The 19617-nt window shown below is 41.5% G+C and overlaps 1 protein-coding gene across 4 annotated transcripts in view; it reads left to right on the forward strand.

The window, feature by feature from the left end:
- Positions 1 to 9608: 9608 nt before the first annotated feature.
- The window catches only part of ptpn12 (protein tyrosine phosphatase non-receptor type 12), a 50105-nt gene continuing 40096 nt past the window's right edge, over positions 9609 to 19617 (forward strand). For all 4 annotated transcript variants that reach the window (XM_030439845.1, XM_030439844.1, XM_030439847.1 and 1 more), the window contains exon 1: positions 9609 to 10203. In XM_030439845.1, the coding sequence (XP_030295705.1) occupies positions 10102 to 10203 (102 nt within the window). In that variant the 5' untranslated portion in view covers positions 9609 to 10101. The remainder of the gene's footprint in view (positions 10204 to 19617) is intronic.

The raw sequence follows: 19617 nt of genomic DNA on the forward strand, positions 1-19617 counted from the left end.
ATAACCCACGTTTTTATACAGAAAATGAACATTATTATTATTCCACTACTGCTTCATTTCTACCAGACTCGCTTTCCAGATTCATTTTCCAGATGACACATTTTTATCCAATCTCATCCAGTTGGACTCAGTAGGAGGCATCATTTCACTGGTTACTTATTTTCTTGGATTGAGGTGAAGAATTTTTTTTTTTTTTCGAGCAAACTGGGTCCTCCATGAATTCAGGGACATGTGACTCTTTATGTGCGTCCTCATATGGTCAAATGTTGCTCTCTCGGCCACTACCAAGACAAAATGTAACTGTTGCCATCGTTTTACACTGTAAAGTACACAATGCATAATGTCATGATCGTCAAATATGCATACAACAAATCTGCCAGCTGAAATAACATCCTGTAAAGTTCCACCTCCTTGCTGCTCATGCGTCCAGGGCTCGGAAACTTGAGTCTTTATTAAGATCAAAGGTGGTGCAAAGTAACAAAAGTGCATTTCATTACAAGCGCAGGACTAATTGGGGTGTGTGCACTCAAATGTGTGCTATACGTTAGAGTTGAATTTTAGCTGATGACATTTATTTCTCTGAGATGGACACTGTTTGTTTCTTTTAACCACACAGAAGTAGCATTATTACAATGTAGGTACATTCAATTCATCATCACTAGACTGATAAAGATGCTAAAATGCAAAGCAAATATAAATACCAACCGCACATGTGATCACTGATCATGTTCCAGTTCATGGGAACTCGGCCTTATAAACATGTGGCACCACCACTTCTTCACAGTTCCTCTTCTCCATCTTCATGGGGGAAAAGGACCAGAGACTGACCCTTGACAGATGTTTTTGGTCGTGAGAGCAGAGAGGAGGAGGAAACAGACCGTTCTTATTGCCGAGACTCCGCCTCTGTTTGTATGGAGGAAAAATGATGCCAAAAAAAAGCTCTCTTCCTACTTTAATAACGCTGCTTGTACCCATGAAAAAAAGTAATTGAGACTTTTCCTATACACTAAAAGATGTGCAGTATGTGTGTCGGTATAGATCTCCACCTCCCCACCCTCTTTGCGGCTCTTTTACAACATTACACTTCTTCCTCTTTGGCTCCTGACAGTCGACAGTCGTAATTATTTGAGCCGCTAGAGTGCTTTATCACTTAAATCTCATTACATTTTACTTTTGGCCTGTTTTTTTTAATCTTCAAATGCACAAAATAATTTACAAAACAGACTGTGAAATAGCATGAAAAATTAACAGTCACCATCAAAATACTTAATACTTAATACAACCGCTAACATTAGCATTCTACAGCTTCCTTGCAAACGTTACCATCTGATACATGTAGTGGTTAAACGCCAACATTAGCCAGTGGGTTATAAAATATGCTGGCGTTCACAGTGATGTTTGGTGCTGATGTGACAAAGTTCAAAGGCGACGATTTGAACAAGTTTGATGTCATAAATGCTCAAATCATTTCTTGTGCTTTATGTCGAGTTCATGGTTTGTCAGGAAATTTGTGGCAGCCCGCTGGAGCTGCTGGAGCTCGACCTGGTCATATTTTAAGCTGGGGTCAGACGTACGGACATTCCTCAAAGCCATGCCCAGAGGCTGAGGCTCAACTTCTTGACATGCTGCTTGGCAACACCTTTCATGGGTGTTGCGTGGAGGTGGGTTGAGGCCATTTTGCTGCTGCTTGGGTACTGATGTGATATATAGTGGAAAAAGGGAGAAAGAAAAGCAGTGGGGGTTGTCAGGGAGAGAGACATTCTAACTCTTTAATTTTTAAATTATGGATTTGTTTTTGCAGGCTTACTATTACGTTCCCTACATTCTGGTTTCATCAGCCGGGACCGTGTCTGGCAGGGTGCATCCGTTTGCCACAGGCTTGGACAGATGTGATGGCAGGAGGTCATGGACGTCTCCTGTTTGAACGAGGTTTAAATCAGTTCCCTCCCCTCCCCTCTCCTGTTCTCCTGCAGTTTTAGGCAGTTCCCCAGCGAGGGAGTTCAGAAAAGTTCACTTGTGTTACTGTCATAAACAAGGGTTGTTAAGACCTTTCTTACCTTACCTCATGTTTTCAGTCCGACTTTTCTTTACTTAGCTGAAATAGTTGAGGTACAAGTGTTTCACAAAGTACAAAGATCCGTAGGCAGTTTGCTGATATGTGTTCAGTGTTTTTAGGCATTATTTAAACCAAAAACACCTTTAAAAAAACCCTTTAAATACAAGTAAGCTTGACCCTTAAATGGGATCAAGCTAGGGCCACTGATCCATGTTAAAAAGTTGTGGGGACACTTTTTGCACACTGGTACATCAACACACACAGCTGGTGTCCCAACACCATACCAGCTGAACGGAAGCCTGTCACATCGGCTGTAGAAAGCGCCAGTGCATGTCAGTCAACCCAGTGATAAAATACGAAAGAATAGAAACAATGTTAGTAGTGCTGGCCATAGATAATGCATCCAACTTTACCCTTTAATGTTAAGTTAACCTGCCTTGTTGTTTCAATGCTGCATATTTCTTTAACGTTGTAAAAACAGAGATTTCACAAGAGTTCATGATTTAAGTTCAACCAATCATGTCTCAGCTCATCTTATGTATTACATTTGTATGGTATGCTGATATTATCCTAGGAACAATCACACTTTCCCTGCAAATGGTGGAGGCTGTTGCTTATTTTTGGTGTTAGGTTTTGTGTTAAATTTGCTTGTATTCAATTTGCAAAATCAGCAGCAAAGAACAGCAATGTGAACATTTCTTGGTGCAAGCTATATTTTAGGACATTCAAATACAACAATTGACTCACTGACCTGACTGATTAGTCACGTTTGCATTGGGACTTGCAAATGTTGCCCACTTGGTGGCGCCAGTGGATAATCAGTCACTCCACAGTGACTATGATGGTCTGCCTGAAGTCCTAATTTTAGAAAGAGGCACTCTTGAATGAATGTGTGTTGAATGATTGAATACTTTTAAAAAACTGCTCCTGTGTAGTGAAAAGTTTTGTCACTCTGGAGGTTGTGAACAGTCTCCTCAGGCTGTGCATCAGATCCTGTTTTCCATTTGCTGTAATGCGTCAATATGCACGCAGGGAAACTGCAGCAGTGTCACTGACATAAACACACTCCATGTAAAACACACACATATAGAGCGCCTAAATAGACGGACACAGAGTCACACACATACACGGCTCTCACAAGCTAGGACAGTAATTATGTGTCTAAATCTGACAGAGCGTCCAACCGCCAATGTCTGGCTGCCTGCCAGTGTGTGTGTGTGTGTGTGTGTGTGTGTGTGTGTGTGTGTGTGACATTGGTGAAGACAGAGACAGGCTGGCTGGAATCTGTTGAGGGAAGGGTTAGCAAGGGTGTTGCTGCACTCAAGAAGTCACACACAGGAAGGCCGAGCAGTGCCACATCACCCACCTCACCACTCAGTCCACTTTAGACGCGCATACACTCTATATCATATCACGGCATGATAAGGCTGAGCTTCTCTGATACAGTTAATGTAACTCCAGTTATGTCGACTCTTTTGCTTGTATGTTTTGCTAACATTATGAAATGAAGGGCTGTCTAAAGAAAAAATGAAAAAAAAAACAAGAAAGAAGACACACCATTTAACAAATGATGCTGACTAAGGTTGGTAGATGATGTTGGTGTGTTGCTATTTACACACCTGCAATTTTTGAGATGTTTGTATATGATTGTGTATAGTTCTACTTCACTACATTCATTTTCTGAAAAAGATGTACATTTACTTTCAGTAATGTAGTTAATTGGATGTTAGACCTGATCAGAGGTGGAGGACATATTCAGATCCTGTACTTAAACTTACTACATGTAACTTTCAGCTGGTTACAAAAGAGTCTCAGTTTAACACTGATGCGTTTATATGACCTACATGAAACCATCAGTGAGAAGACTGCCTGTTTCTAAATAGTTATTATAGTCGTTCTTAAGGCCTGTCACCATATCAGATTCTGACTTATCCAGTTTGACAAAGTCATAAAATTAAAACTATTTTTTTGTCTAACGGCCTGAGGAAAGAAGCTGCTCTTTAGTCTGGTGGTATGCTTCAGGGCTCGAACATAGTTTTCTTTGTTCAACTTTTGACCACAGGGGGCGCCAGAATCAACACAATTGAAAGTTCCTTGTAGAGGCTTTAAGTAAGCAGCAAACCATAAGGTAGAAATACTCTGGGGTGTATATATATTTTTTACGTGTGCACAAAAGTAAACGTTGTTATTATGCAAATTGGCACATTTCAGAATGATTATAATTATGACTATAATTATAAGTGCATTAATGTGTTTGTCACTTTCAGGTTGAAGCTGATAGATGGTTTGAATGCTTTATAGTTTATATGCTGGGTTAGCTTTTGTTTTCCCCCCAGGATCAATAATGTTTTATCTTAATCTGAATTATTACATCTTCATTATTTGTTGATGCCTTTTTCTATTACTAATCTTAATCTTTAAAGTCACTTAAATAAATGTAGTAAAAAATACAATATTTGCTTCTAACTTGTGGTGGAGTAGTTTAAAGTTGCAGAAAATGGAAATATGCTTCAAAACTGCATTCAACTCTGCCAACTCTACACATTAATGTGTGTTTACAGGTCTCTGGGAGTACGACTGCATATGTGAAAAACGTATAGTAGTATAAAGCCTTTTGTGGCTCCAGAGGAAGCTGCAGGTATCTGATAAATTGCCTCCAGGGATGTCACTCAGTGGCTGGATTGCATTGTTGGTAATCTACTGTAGTTGCTAGGTTTTGAAAAGGAAGGGTTAGGGATAGGATGTGTTGAAAACAAAGGCTATATCTCTGATCCAACAGTGTTAGAGGAGTGGACCGCTTTTCAGAACCTGGCACCTACATTGCTGACAGTGCAACTTAGCCACTGAAGAACATAGCTGGAGGCAGTTTGTCGGACCTGCAGCCTCCTCTGGAGCCACAAGAGGCTTTTGTATCACGTTTTACTTTAAGTTACCCTTTAAATACAGGGCTTTGGTAATTGTGCTCAGTTGCTTTCCACCACCTGAGTTGACGTCAACTCTTCCTGAGCTCCAGACTGAAACATCGCCCGGTGATATTTCTCATCTAGTTCTAGATACATACAGTACAGGTGACACATTAAAGGAACACACCACAAAAATTGTTGTAAGAAGACACAACAGTACTTCACCAAGCCTGCTGGAGGGAGGAATGCCATTCTTTCTAAAGATATTCCCTTATTAGGTGTTTTGAAGGTGGTGGTGGGAGACTCATCTCTCTCATTAGGGTCTCGCAAATCTCCCATAGGAGTCCAATTAGGTAGATACCTGATCAATGACCCTTTACTGGTCTCAGGATGGGGGTTGTCACATGTCACAGAGCATGATGGGACGCTAATGTCACACAGATTGGTTATACCACTCCTTTATTCTCCTCTTCCTCTGAGTTAATGACTGAATTCTGAAGCTTATAACCGAGGGAGGCATGGCGGGGTTGTGTAACATACCACTTAGTCATTCCTCTAGCCTGAGGGCAGACATTTTCACCCTGCTTCATTACTGCAACAGGCAGGCTCATGTTCTATCTGTGTGTGCGTGTGTGTGTGTGTGTGTGTGTGCGTGGACTCATCCTGCTATGTTCTCAAACATGCAGCTTCATGCTCTCCCCTCCACTGCAGGCGCACACGTGTGAGAGTCAGAACATGAAGGAGAGGAAGGAGGGAGTTTAGCAGTGAGGAGGAAAGTCAGCAAACAACGTCATGAGTAGAATGATAGTGTGTATGCATCGAGTGTGTGTGTGTGTGTGTATGTGTGTGTGTGTGTGTGTGTGTGTGTGTGTGTAGGGAGCCTCCCTCCCTTGGGGTTGTGTATGGGCTTGTTACAGCAACATTCCTCCACTCAGCTGCTTCTGAGCAGCACATTCCAGAAAGAGAGGGACAGAAAGAGAAAAGAGAGTGAGCTGAAGGTTGGAGAGAAGAGGAGAGGGAGATAAAAGGGGAAGGAGAAAAGTGAGGGAGTCAGGGAGGGAGACAGAGAGCAGGGCAGGCAGGAGCGGAGGCAAAGAGGACAATAGGGGGGACAGTAGAGGACGGACGGGGCGGGTTGTTATGGTGAAAAGGGGAATATTAATAAGATGTGTAACTGATCCCTGTGGTGTTCAGTGGACCTCCCTGTCTTCTCCACAGAGAGGTCAAAGGTCAGGGTCAGATACAGTACAGAGAAACCAGAACCAGCGCTGAGAAAAGGAAGTGACGGAAAGATGGGGGTGGAAAGGCCGCTCTCAAAATATTATTCCCCATACAGCCATAACACACACACACACACACACACACACACACACACACACACACACACACACACACACACACACACACACACACACAAATACACAGACTGAAGTGGACTACTCTTTGGTGTGTGTTCATCTCTTCAGTCTGCTTGACCTGTTTCCACTGAACTGTGGAAGAAAAGAAACAAACCTCCACCACAAACACAGACACGCATAATGATTCAGCCACATGATTACACCCCTCTGCACAGGCACGGCCGCCGCACAGCCAACAGGAGCTCGTTATTGTGGTAATCAGTTAATTAAAGCGGAAAATATTAACATCATGTCCATGATCTGTCTGAACTGACCTTAAGTATTTTAATTACATGTTGAATTTCATCTAATTCTCTTATGCAACACTAACGTAAAGGGTCACATTAAATGCGATGCTCAGCCATGTGAATAAATGAACTAGCTAGATGTGTGTTTTATTACAGGAGACAGAACAAGCAACTGAAAATGCATAACTTCTGTGTATCAAACTTGAATAATAAACACTTAAACCTCACACGATCTCCATGTAGAAGTTCATAACACATCATTTTACAGGTCTGGAAATGTTCTCAATAAGTTAGTGGTAATAACCAAGAAAATATTTTACATTTCTTAGAAATTATGACTTTATTATCAAGATTATTCCCTCAACGTGCTGCAACAACTCACTTACTAGTTTAATGGAAATGTATTTAAGCTTCACTGCTTTTTGGAAAATAAAAAAAAGGCAGAATATCATAATTAAATAGTGTTGGGGTAAATTTCCAAACATTTTTAGGTAATTATTGTGTTATTTTGGGGGTAATTTCAAGGAAATGGGATTAAAACATATGGATAGAGGCGATAAAACAAACAATGAAAAAATGAGTGGCGTAAAAAATTCTTAACAATAAAGATGAATGATAAGAGATAACACATGTTGACAATAAGAGGATGTGCTAGATGTCAACTTGGACTGAAATTGTGATGACCATTTTAAGGACATTTAATAGTCCAAATAATGTCTCTGTTAGTCGAGAAAATAAACAGATGAATGGATGATATGGACATCGTGGTTAAAGTGAGTTGCAGCCCTAATGTGCTGCACACAAACAAGCCTACATCCCATTCAGGACACAGTTAAAGGGCTTGTTGACAGACCGCATGTTGCACTTTATTTTGAAAGAGAGGAGAGGAGAGGAGAGGAGAGGAGAGGAGAGGAGAGGAGAAAAACAATGACATATGCAGGGCTCCGTTATCAGACATGAAAATCAACTGTGTCTCTCATGTCTACTACATAAAGGCGAGGACCAAAAGCAGAGAGAGAAGGGGGGGAAGGAAAGCAGAGATAACATTTAATATTTACTGAGGATAACAAGCAAATAAGTTTAAAGACTGGAGCAACAAAAAGCAGTTTGTGTGTGTGTGTGTGAGCGCTTGTTGGCCCGTTGACAGCGTCCCTGCTCCTTCTCCCTCCGCCTGACGCTGAATGGACGGGCTTGTTTGTTGTCTCTGGTAGAACGAAAGGAAAACAAAGTCACTCGATTCCCCTTTCTCTCCGTGTGTGTGCTTATCAGAAGACAGTTAATCATGCATAAGTGTCTATTGAGTCCCCCGCCAACTCGCTCCAGCATACCAATTTACCATTTGTTCTTTCCCTCCATTTCCTTTACCCCTCTATCTCCGTCACACCAGATTGTCTGCTACATTAAATTTAAATGAACTGGGTGCTGGAAAAGAGCATTATTTAACAAAAATGGTGTAACACTCGTTTATTCCAGCCAGTCCTGCTAGAAGCTCTAATGCTGTTTCTAGCATGGATGCAGAATGTGTCGAGTGGGGACGTTTCACAGTGAATTTGTTTGTTTCTATTCCTGGTTGCGTCCTAATCCAGATTATGTATCTGACCCATTAATCTGTTGGCTGTTAGATGCTTCTTCACTCTGGGTTTCACAGCTCTTCTCTCTCTCTCTCTCTCTCTCTCTCTCTCTCTCTCTCTCTCTCTCTCTATCTATCTATCTATCTATCTATCTAGATTAAACTCTGGCGTTATGACCACATGATGGGATTATTACAGCTATTCACTCTGATTTTGAACCATCGAGAAGATTACTGTAACCTGTTCTCTCCTGTATCCCCTCATATGTGCACACCGTGGACACGCACGTTGGTAGATAGTAGAGAAGGTCACCGGCCTCCTCAAGGGATTGTATGTATGCCACGACCATGAAAACAGTTGGAGGAATTAGACAAAGCACGCCACCTGGACCTCTTACATAACAGAAATATGAGTGCATCAGTGATTTAGCTCAAAGGGACCACCATTATTAAGCCCACTCAGCCCAAGCGCAACTCAAACTCACAGGCATTCATTTTGAATTATTGTCCACAATGATATGCTAAAAGATTGGTACATTTGTATGAATGATGCCAAAATATCTAGAATCTTAGCCATAAACATGTATCATATTTCACTCAAATATTTGAGGAAATACAGCTGTATGTCTCACACTGAAGCATATGCAACATTTCAAACTCATTTCCTGACAAACAATGCAGCAAGATGCAGTCCAGTCCAGTGAGAGGTAGGTGATCCCCGCCATTTATGAAACCATGCACATTCACAAAAGATAACAGAATTGCGCTTTTATTATCAAAGCCTACCACTTGTGTCATTAAGTGGTCATTTTGGTTTAATGCTTGATACACTGACAGAATGTAGCGCTAACTGGAGGGTACATGCACGTTTTATTCATAAATCTAAATCAGTTAATTGGATTAGTAAAGATGGAATACTGTTTTTTGGGCTATGTGCAGTTGATTATGTAAAAAACATTAAATATACATATAATAACAACAAGACTGACGATACATATGCTCAACCTATACACTTAAAATCACAAAATGTAAGAAAAACACCTGTAGAAAGAGATTACTGTTAATATTAAAGTATAGAAATATCTAATTAAACGGTAATATACTTTTTTGGTAATAACATGGTTTGATAAACAACTTACAATTAAACCACAGCCATAAATGTGAAAGAATCATAAACTACATAGTTTTATTTATTTATTTTACTTTTTACAGCAAGTTGGTCATTCATGATGATACCAGCGATGACTGACCGCGTCAAAACGACGGACACACATTCAATCCAATCAGAGCTGGCTCTTTGGCAGAGCGACATGCGCGTTATCCAATAAGATTCCAGTATCTTGCTTCAGCCATCCAATCATAGGCAGCTATGTCGTGGAAGGGGAGGGCCGTTCTGTCCCTTGGCTTAGCCCAGTCCGGATGTTCCCCAGTAGCGAATAACGAGCAGCAGTGTGTGAATGTGGCAACCGAGGTAGACAGGGAGGGGTAGATAGACTGACCAGACTAGGCTTTTTTTGTCTTTTGTCTTTATTTTTATTTTCTTACAGAACCAAGTGTTTACAGTCTATGTTCCGCCCCGGTGGTGAACTTGTTTGTAGCGCAGAAAAACCCGGCCGCCGCTGCTTTTCTTTGGGACTAACCGTTATCGTTGTGAAAACAGCCCAGAAGAAAGAAGGAAAGGGAGAAACAACATGGGGCGATAATAAAAAAAAGAAGGTGTTGTGAACCGACGATGACTCTCTGGGAGGATCCGTGAAGCTTATTTATTTTTTTATTTATTCCCCCCTCTTCCCTTTCCCGTGTGTCCCTTTTTGGGGGGTTTTATTTCTAAATTTTTCTACCCTCCTTGCTACTTTGGGAGGTTGTTGTTTTTGTTTTTTTTTTAATAAGGAAAAGACAACGGGATACGTTACTAGAGGACTGGAAGATGGACCAAGCCGGCATCCTGAGAAAGTTTATCCAGGGGGTGAAGGCCATGAGCGAGGGGGACGAGGAGAGGGGAGAGGACAACTTCGGCAGCGACTTTATGGTGGGTCAGACATTTACCTAGCCTCCTTTGCCTCACATCTGTCTCTTCCCCTTCGTAATGTCCACCTTTCCCTCCGTACTGACCCTCCATATTCCCACCCCCCTCCTTCCCTCCTTCCCTACCCGTCTCTTGCTTCCCTGTATCCCCCAGGAGGTGAGGCAGGGGCGGCCACACTGCCCTCTTCCTTTTCCTCCCATTTCCAGGCTTTACATGGCGGCCTAGCATTGTCTCCCAAACCAGCAGAAACACCACCGTGCTCCTGCTTCTTTAAAATTAAGATGACACAACAATAAAACAAGACACATTCACGTCACTTTTCCAGCCTTCGGCTATTTTTTTTTCTTACATGGCGCTGCTGGGATAGCTTAGCTTGTAGGTAAAGGCTGGGCTAAAGTGCAGTGTTATGGTGGCTCACTGTCTGGTAACCATGCCTGATTGTGAGGATACAGTGCTATGATTCATTGTCCTCTCTGATACTCAGTAAGCTGTGGATACCCACCAATGGGAATTAGCTTAATTGTGTGTAATATTTCATGTGATTTGCATGGTGTTGTTATAGTCTATTGTTAGAAATCTCAATGAAATATTTATAGGATGACTGTAGTTACTTATTTACTAAAAGTCTAGGGGAGGATGTATTCTGTAGTGGATGTTAAATCCACCTAAAGACAGTTAAACTTTATTACCTTTATTTACGAATAACAGTTTTCTAACAAAACTCAGGATTTTTCAACCCTATTGATATTAATAGGGTGGACAAAATAATACAGATAAAGCCTAACCCATACTGATCGATATTAGGGAGTAAGAAATTCTGATCAATATCTCGAACGTTACGCACTGCGATCAGTCATGACGAAGATATGTGGCAGAGGCAGGATATTCAACAATTTCACAATAAACTTTACTGTCGAAAATTACACCAGGTAACGACGCCCCAGGTAACGACGCCCCAGGCAACGTTTTCCTGCATAATAATCTCTAAAAAATAAAGCTACCATTAACGTTGATATGGGAGAACATATACGTTGATACCAATATATCTGGGATCGGCCAAGTTATTTAGCGGCTTGTCTTTAATTAGAGAGACAGCATGATGCAGTGACATTCAACAGGACCACAAACTACAGCATTCATAATTATCATTAAGTGGAATCTAAACAGTTTAAACAATGTTATGTGTGCCTAATAAACGGGTGACCGGTTTTACAGCATTTTGACTCTTCCATGAAAGGGAGTTGTAGAAAAAAAAGGAAGACATTTTTTTGTCAAAGCAACGTATTTTGTTTCCCATATGATTACCGCCGCCCTGTAGTCTTAGGTTTGCCCACACTGCATCACTGGATGTTATTGTGTTGCAACTCTGGACTCAAAATAGGACGTGTCCCAGGCTTGTGAAATAGCTGAAATAGCCACAGCAGGAATGGCACTTCTTTAATAACGCTTGTGTCATTATGTGGTCATTTTAGTTTAATAGCTGTGATTAAGATGCACTGAGAAATGCAGCGCCAACTGGAGTATACATACACATTTCATTTGTAAGTTTAATTTAATGTAATGTATGAGTGAAGCCACTTAAATGATCCGGAGGAAATGGGCGTTTGTTAGGGTTTGACTTGTTGTAGCAGCAGAAGCTTGGTTCGGGTTTCCTTTATGATTCACATTATGTTTCAGTGAAGTTAAGTGTTTTGTCTAATTGTACAGAGGCTAATCGGCATCAGAGCGGTTAACTTTTTCTCCTTTTGCCCACAGTTACAAACACACACATACACACACACACACACACACACTTCTGTCTCCTTACTTCCCTACTTCATGCAAGCTGCTTGCTGGAGCTTGCAACATTCTTTCTGGCCCATTTCATAACATTTTGTCCTGGCTTTAAAGCTGCAGCTTTATCAACTCCTGGGCATACTTTGGATAAAAGCTTCACAATTTGAAAGGCCTCCCTCGATGGAATAACAAATTCTCAATTAAGGACAACTCTGTGTATGTGTCCACTTGTGTGTTGACGACCTGGCCTGTCCTGTCCTTCGAGTGTGTGTTTCAGAAAACAAGGAGGCAGCGGATATTGCGCAAAATCCAGTCTACAAGGGGCGTTGGGCTGTGTTAGAGGCATTTAGGAAGTGCTTTATGGATGAGAGAGCCAAAGGAGCCAGGACGAGTCTGTTTTTGTCATATTAATAGGCCATTCATTTCATAATGCATGTGATCAGAAAAAAAGTGTCAGACTTACTGTTAAGTATTATCTCTGCATTTAAAAAAATATATATTTAAGAGCTTCTGTTCCTCCTAACCTTAGATTCTCTATGTAGAGTAGACTAAATATAGGTTCTTCTTTTAGCACCACCACACTTCTCATTCATAACTTTACACATGTCCACGCCTTGTTAAACTGCCTACTACAACCACTGTCCACTGCTGCTTCTCATTGGGAGGATCTGTAGGCGAGCTGGTCTCAAAGTGTGTCCCCTCTTCAAACTTACAGGACTCTACTTCTTGCTCATTGTGCATGAATACTTGATTCTTCATGTGTCAAATTAACTTAATTGGCATGAAAGACACTAACTTGTCTCTACTGTGGAATACATTTCCTGTTAGCCTTTTGGCAATCATGCCTCTCTCCAAACAGTAACTTGACTATTAACCAGCTCACATAAGTGTCAGTTCTTGCGTTTAATTTCTTAAACCCGGTTACTCAAAATAATCACGCAGACTTGCTGAATATCTGCTTTGTGGCATTCATGTAAATGAGGCGTCAAGCTAAATTTGCTGGCAACATCCAGACAGCGAATTAAGACTTTCATCTAAATTATTCAGCAGACACACCAGCTTGCAGACCAGAAAACTTGTTCAGATTGAGCACAGGTGGGCTGTGTGCCAGTGTACCAACCGAGCACAATTAAGACTCATCAGCCACAGCTAACATAAGTAAATGCTTCAGCTGGTTGCTGCTGGTCTTCAGTCACACCGGTTCCTCTCATGAAGCTTTCAATTGCTGGAGTCAAACCACAAACGCATGGGGTGTGCTCCTTTGCGCTCTGAGTCACCAGGACACCCTGACATAACCCCCACTTTAACTGCCTATTGTTGTTTATATATAGAATGTGTTTCATAAGCATAATTACAGTGCTCTGGCAGGGCAACGAGTCAGCGATTATATGCTTTGTTTAGTTCTACTTTTCAGCTTTTTGATGGAACGGGAGCATCTGAAATAATACCACATGTGAGAAATGTCTTGTTCTTGTCAGGTCTGGACCCTTCAGAAACAAAATTCTGTGACTCTTTTAGCTGTCAGAATAAGTAAAAGGCATTGATCATTTCATTTAGCGCCATTCGTATGGAAACACAACTACAACTGATCCAATTACATGGCACAAGCTGGTGCATATGGAGTGAGTACATCACGGTCTTCCATGAACTGCAAGGAGACAGACCAAACAGTCCCCCAGTCTGGAGTTAAACGTGTAAATTGGGAGCATTTTTTATTATAATCTCGGTGCTATAGTAATCTGAGAGCTAGATTACATGCTGCTATATACTCCTACAACACACAGATTTTTAGCCAGTATATGCCTGTAATTTGTTTCTTGACTCACCGCCTTCATATATGAAAGAGTATGTTTAAGAGTTGAATTTAACAGCTTTGCATCTTGGTAGATCCAAACAGCAGTGAGAACTCTGAAGATCATCAGTGAAATGTGCACAGTATGATCAATCTGGTGTGTTAATAGCTTAATTCAGATGGATGCAATTGGGATGAAAGGTAAAATATGTCCTGTTGTTTCCTTGGGTCTGCCATATGACGCAGGATCTGCAAAATTGGGGCATCTGTGCAGTCACTGGTTCCACAAAAAAACAAACAATGGCAATCTTACTTGTTTCACAAGGGTGGTTATCAACTGGCTCTGTCAACCCACGACTTTCCAAACCAGCTATTAGAGTGCTTATGTAAGAGAGTCAGGGTTTTTTAACAAATAGCCAGTTACAGAGGCGACATTATGAACACATCCAGAGAAGATATCAAAGAAGACAAAACATTTGGGTAAAATTTGATCATCTAAGTGTCTGTTCTCAATGATAGATAAAAAGAAATGGTATAAGACCAAACTAGAATATATATACCAGAAATGCATGATTCTCAACTAAATGTGGTGTGATGTTAACAAAAAACATTTAAATATATCAACTACAACAATCCTGTCGCCATATTGTTTTTTTTTTCTCAAAATGAGCAAGAATTAAATCATCAAAATCAAAACATACAATCAAAGTTAGATAAGGACAGCTTGTAAAATAAAGTGACAATTTACTTTGATTGGTGTGGGCATCAAAGAACTCTGGTAAGTAATAATATAGATTTCAAGATCAGGAAATTGTTCGTATAGGTACAATGAAAGTGATGACATTTTTTCCTTTGAAAAGTTGTGTGAACACTATAATATGGATTGACATATTGACCAAAAAAAAGCACGTTTAAGACCCCACAGTGACATTTGTAGAGTCCTGCATCATAACTGACTACAAACCACCCAGCAAGCCACTGTCTACTGTTAGAAAAGAAATCAGCTGAAGGGATAGCTTCTTTCATATTCGATTCTACAGTGTGACAGTGTGAATTTGCGCGCATGAAGTTCGTCAAGTTGAGCTAGAGGTAGAAGCTCAGCGTGGGTGTCATTTCCTGCCATAATTGAATTGTCTGATCTTGACAATTATATTCAAAATAACTGGACGAGGTGCAAATACTTGCTGTCATCATTTTTTGGGGGGATTTTGACCAGACCTATCCAAAGTTAATCTGCTGACTCACAAATCTGGCATTGCAGTTTATGGGCGGAGCACTGACTGCCTGCTGTCTTGGACCGTGACAGTATTTGGCACTTCAGATGTGATGTGTCACTTCCTGTGGGCAGAGACAGTGTCTGTGTTCGACAAAGACTTTCATTTGGGCAAAGAGAGCGAAGAGTGCAGAGTTTGTAGGGAGACACTTAGCCTTTGGGCTGACTCACCTTCTTCATTTGATTAGGACTTGTACATTTTTACATACAAAGCTTATACTTTGGTAGTATTTGGATGACAGTTGTACTCGGTGTAAATTGAGCAAGGTGTTGAGTTTAGCTCAAGGTCAGGTTGATTGAACACACAGCTGTTGATAGACATACAAGCTTCGGGGATTGATCTTATGACCTCTGCGTAACAAGAAACCTTCTGTAGCTACTGTGCTGTACAGCTTGGTAGAAACATGCTATTACAGAAGACCTAAACCCAAAATGCCTCATAGTGTTATACACATGTGAATTTAACTTATGCACAATCTAACTTGTTGGAACTGGGAACAGATTTCTTCAACCACATTGCAATTTCGGCGTCTGTTAACATGCCAGGAGCCCCAATATGGCAAATTAACAGACGTCTGTATACGAACAGATGCCTGGATATATTTCGGACCATGTATGAGATAGGACAAGACACTTAAGGTGTGTTTTATAGAGGTGTAAAAATCATTTCACAGGTTCAGCAAAATTTAGCTACAAAGTATTTTGAGCTAGAAATTAGGGGAGGTGTAAAAAAAGCACGGTGTGAAGACAGGAAATATGCCACACGGCTGGAAACAAGAAGAAAGATCCGTGTGATCAGTTACATTACCTGTGTCATCACACCAACCTTCAAACCGTTTTCCCTACCTGCTTTTGGGAACACCGGGCTCAGCATTGTAGTCTAGACAGGGTTTAGACATGGGAGATCAGCTTCTGTGTGTGTGTGTGTGTGTGTGTGTGTGTGTGTGTGTGTGTGTGTGTGTGTGTGTGTGTGTGTGTGTGTGTGTGTGTGTGTGTGTGTGTGTGTGATGTGTGTGTCTGTGTGTGATATGTGTGTCTGTGTGAGCGAGCTCCTGCCCCACCTTTGCAAGCAGATTACTCCCGAACTGCACATCAAAGAGAGCGAAAAAGTGCAAACATACGCTTCTCGAAACATGTGTCCTGTCGGGCAGACATAAAACACTCACGGGGAGGCAAGAAAATGAGATGTGACAATGGCCAACATGCTTGTGTGTGTGTGTGTGTGTGTGTGTGTGTGTGTGTGTGTGTGTGTGTGCATATTTGTGTTCTTGTGAGTTTGTGTTTGTTTGTAGTAACAATTTCCACTGACACCAGGGGGCTTCCCCTTCTCCTTTCTGAGTTTTTTGTGTGTCTATGTGTGCATGTTGTCAGTGCCTGCACACACACATCCGAGCCTGCAGCGCATGATCTGGAAGCCTTTATGCCCCACGTATTACAAGCACACACACACACACACACACACACACACACACACACACACACACACACACACACACACACACACACACAAACACCTCACTGGTCACGGATGCAGGGACCCCATTTCTGCCTCACAGCATGACAGGCTAGTGCTGGCACATAGTGTGTTTATAAGAGGAGGTTGGACTTGTCAGAAATTGTTTTGAGCTGTCTCAGATTAATTCGGCTGAGACAGTCACAATGACTTAAGGGCGGGGAAATTGTGACCAGATAAATTATGTGCATAATTGTAAAAATGATGAAAGGACAGTCCAAGTTTTAAGACAGAGTATACTGATGTACACAGAGCGAGGTGTATTATCTGAACAGCCAGTGATGCCACATTGTTAAAATTTGTTTTGAAAAACGATTAAAGATTCCCTCTCTGGTGATCAGTGTGGAAGTGAGCACTTCATGTTATCTCTCATTACATTTTTATTTTTTTTTTACAACTCACCATCAGTCAGTCAGTGTGTTGGAGAAAAGCTTGAGGGGCTCGGAGAAGCTCAGCCCAGACCACTTATTTGGCAGGCTCTGAAGTCTAGGGCTTTAGGTTTCAGGAAATGTATCTAAGAAAATGATGCACTTAATCATTTGAGCATCAACAGAGGGGAGTGATTCGTACAGTCTGTCCTTTTTTGTGTTGTCACTGGACCAAACTAGTGACACATACTGGCTGTTAGCCTTGCTGTGGTAGTTGGTATTACTGATGTTACACAGTGTTGGGCAAACATGATTACATTACCTGCCCCAACTGCCATTTTGCCTGTTTTTTCTTTAAAAAATCAAAACCTTTTTGGACGACGGACGCTATGAAGGACGCTTTATATTCCAATAATGAAGAGCTGACCGACAAGACGATTGATTTGTGGTCAAAGCAAAAAGGAAAAACAGCCTATTTGGCAATGTTTCGGATTTAATCCAAACACTGTTAATATAGTCTGACCGATATACAAAATGAGTTAACAGATATTATTATCCGATAATTGCAGATATGAAAACTGCTTTTTACAGAACAAAATGAAGTAAAACAGGCTAAATGTAATTCATATCCTTCCTGATATGTCAAAATCTGAATTTCTTTACTGCAAAATATCACTATCAGCCCCAAAATCTGGCATCACTTACTTAGTAGAGAACGTGTTAATGTTAATGAGGGGGAGTGGGAGGTGGTCACTTTACCAGAGAAGTTGGAGGTGTGCAGCCTGTCGCCTGTATCTGCTCATGTAACAGCTTAACAGAGGTTGCTCCTACTGGCTCCATTACTCTCCTGACTCCTGTGCCGCTGTAGTATTGGTTTTAATATTCTGTGGTGTTGTTATTTTATGCGTTTATCCTATGTAAGGTGACCTTGGATGACTGGAAAAGCGCCATCAAACAAATAAAATGTATTATTATTATCATTATTGTTATTATTATAAGGCCTCTGTCCTGCTCTACCAACTGAGCTGGTGGGCGCCCCAATTTTCTGTAGACACATTTTTAAGGAATAATTTTGGCAAGTGCTCACTCACAAACACATGGTACTTCCGATCACTATTTCATGATAACCACCAACATGTGTTTCAGAGGCTGAATGCTTTTGATTTAAACATGCAGCAGTAGGTACCAGCAGTACCACTCGTCGAGTTGATAGATGGTAGATGATGGCAGATGACAGATCTGCTTCAATGGTTTCCTTGTCCGCCATCTTCCATCACTGGCCAAAGAAAAACGAGAGGCCTGATGTGTGTTTGTGCGGCTGTGTGCTTTTATTAGCTTGTTTGTGTTCGTGGGTGCAGGGGGGGGTACACGGCAGGGGTCGGCTGCTGTTTTTTGCGAGTGTGTGTGTGGCAACCACTGTGCGCCCGTCTCATGTTACTATAACGAGACTTCCCAATTTCTTTTGGTGTCACAGGCCTCCTTCTTTTTCACCCGCCCCCCTCCCACGGCTTAACCCAGAAAGCAGCCTCCTGCCCCTAAGCTGGGTGTTTCTCAGAAGAGAAGCAACATAATATTTCCGCTCTGAAGTTACTATGTGTGTGTGTGTGTGTGTCCGTGTGTGGGTGTGTGTGTATAGACTTGAAATGATGAAAGCTAGTTGACATACCAACAAGGCTGAATAACTTTATTGATCAAGATAAGGAGACCACACGTTCAAACACTCAGGAAATTGTGCAGTAATGCCCCTGTGTGTGTAATACATGACTTAGATGAGACGAAAGGCTACATGGAGGAGCTATCTTGGCCTTGGCGGCTAACGCTTGCATCAACACAAACACACACACACAGCATCCACCCCGCTGAAGTGTCCTTGAGGTGGACACCTGTAGTGTGTTCAATTATTATATTAGTAAACAAACACAAAAATGTCATACTAGGGGTCGAGTAAGAGTGTATAACACCACATAGGTCACCGGTTTGACCCTACATACAAGCTCTGAATATCTGAGCAGGGAAGTTATTAGTTTTCAGACGCACACTACTGCTAAACACACACTGAGCTCCTGTCCCCGGTGATTGGAATTATATGCCGTTATTGTCCACATCTGTTTCCTGCAGCAGGCCTCCATCCAGAGCGGGAAATTACCACCAGGCAAATACCAGTAAATGTTAACTATGTTTGCTTAGTACTGCAGCGAAGTCAACAATTTTAACTGAAATTTAAACATGTCGAAGTTCTTCAGCCCTGGGCTCTGGGCTCCAGAAATGCGCCCGACTCTCACTGCTTTTGGTAACAATTTCCCTATTGACGATGAACATAGATTTTTTTCAGCTTATGCAGTAAATTCAAGAGGGTGTTTATTATTTGAAGCTTATTTCAGTGACGCAAATGATAGACACGAAAGAGGCGAAGTCATGCTGTGAAAATGATGTCATTTCGGTCTTCACAGGGAGAGTCACATTGTGGTCAGCTGCAGAATAGCACCACTGAGGTTCAGTGCCTCAAGGAAACCTTAACTACGAAGGTGTCATACCCTGAGTGAAAGTTAAACAACAAATGGCTCAATATACTGTAATTGTGTCTTCGTACCTTGTTTCGTTCTCGCACATTTTGTGGGACAGTCTTTTAGTCTTCACAAGCTCTTCTTTTCTGACTGCCTGGTCCCTTTAGACCAGTGGCCTGCAGCCACACGGC

The sequence above is a fragment of the Sparus aurata genome, chromosome 14 (assembly GCF_900880675.1).
Source record: "Sparus aurata chromosome 14, fSpaAur1.1, whole genome shotgun sequence".
NCBI lineage: Eukaryota > Metazoa > Chordata > Actinopteri > Spariformes > Sparidae > Sparus > Sparus aurata.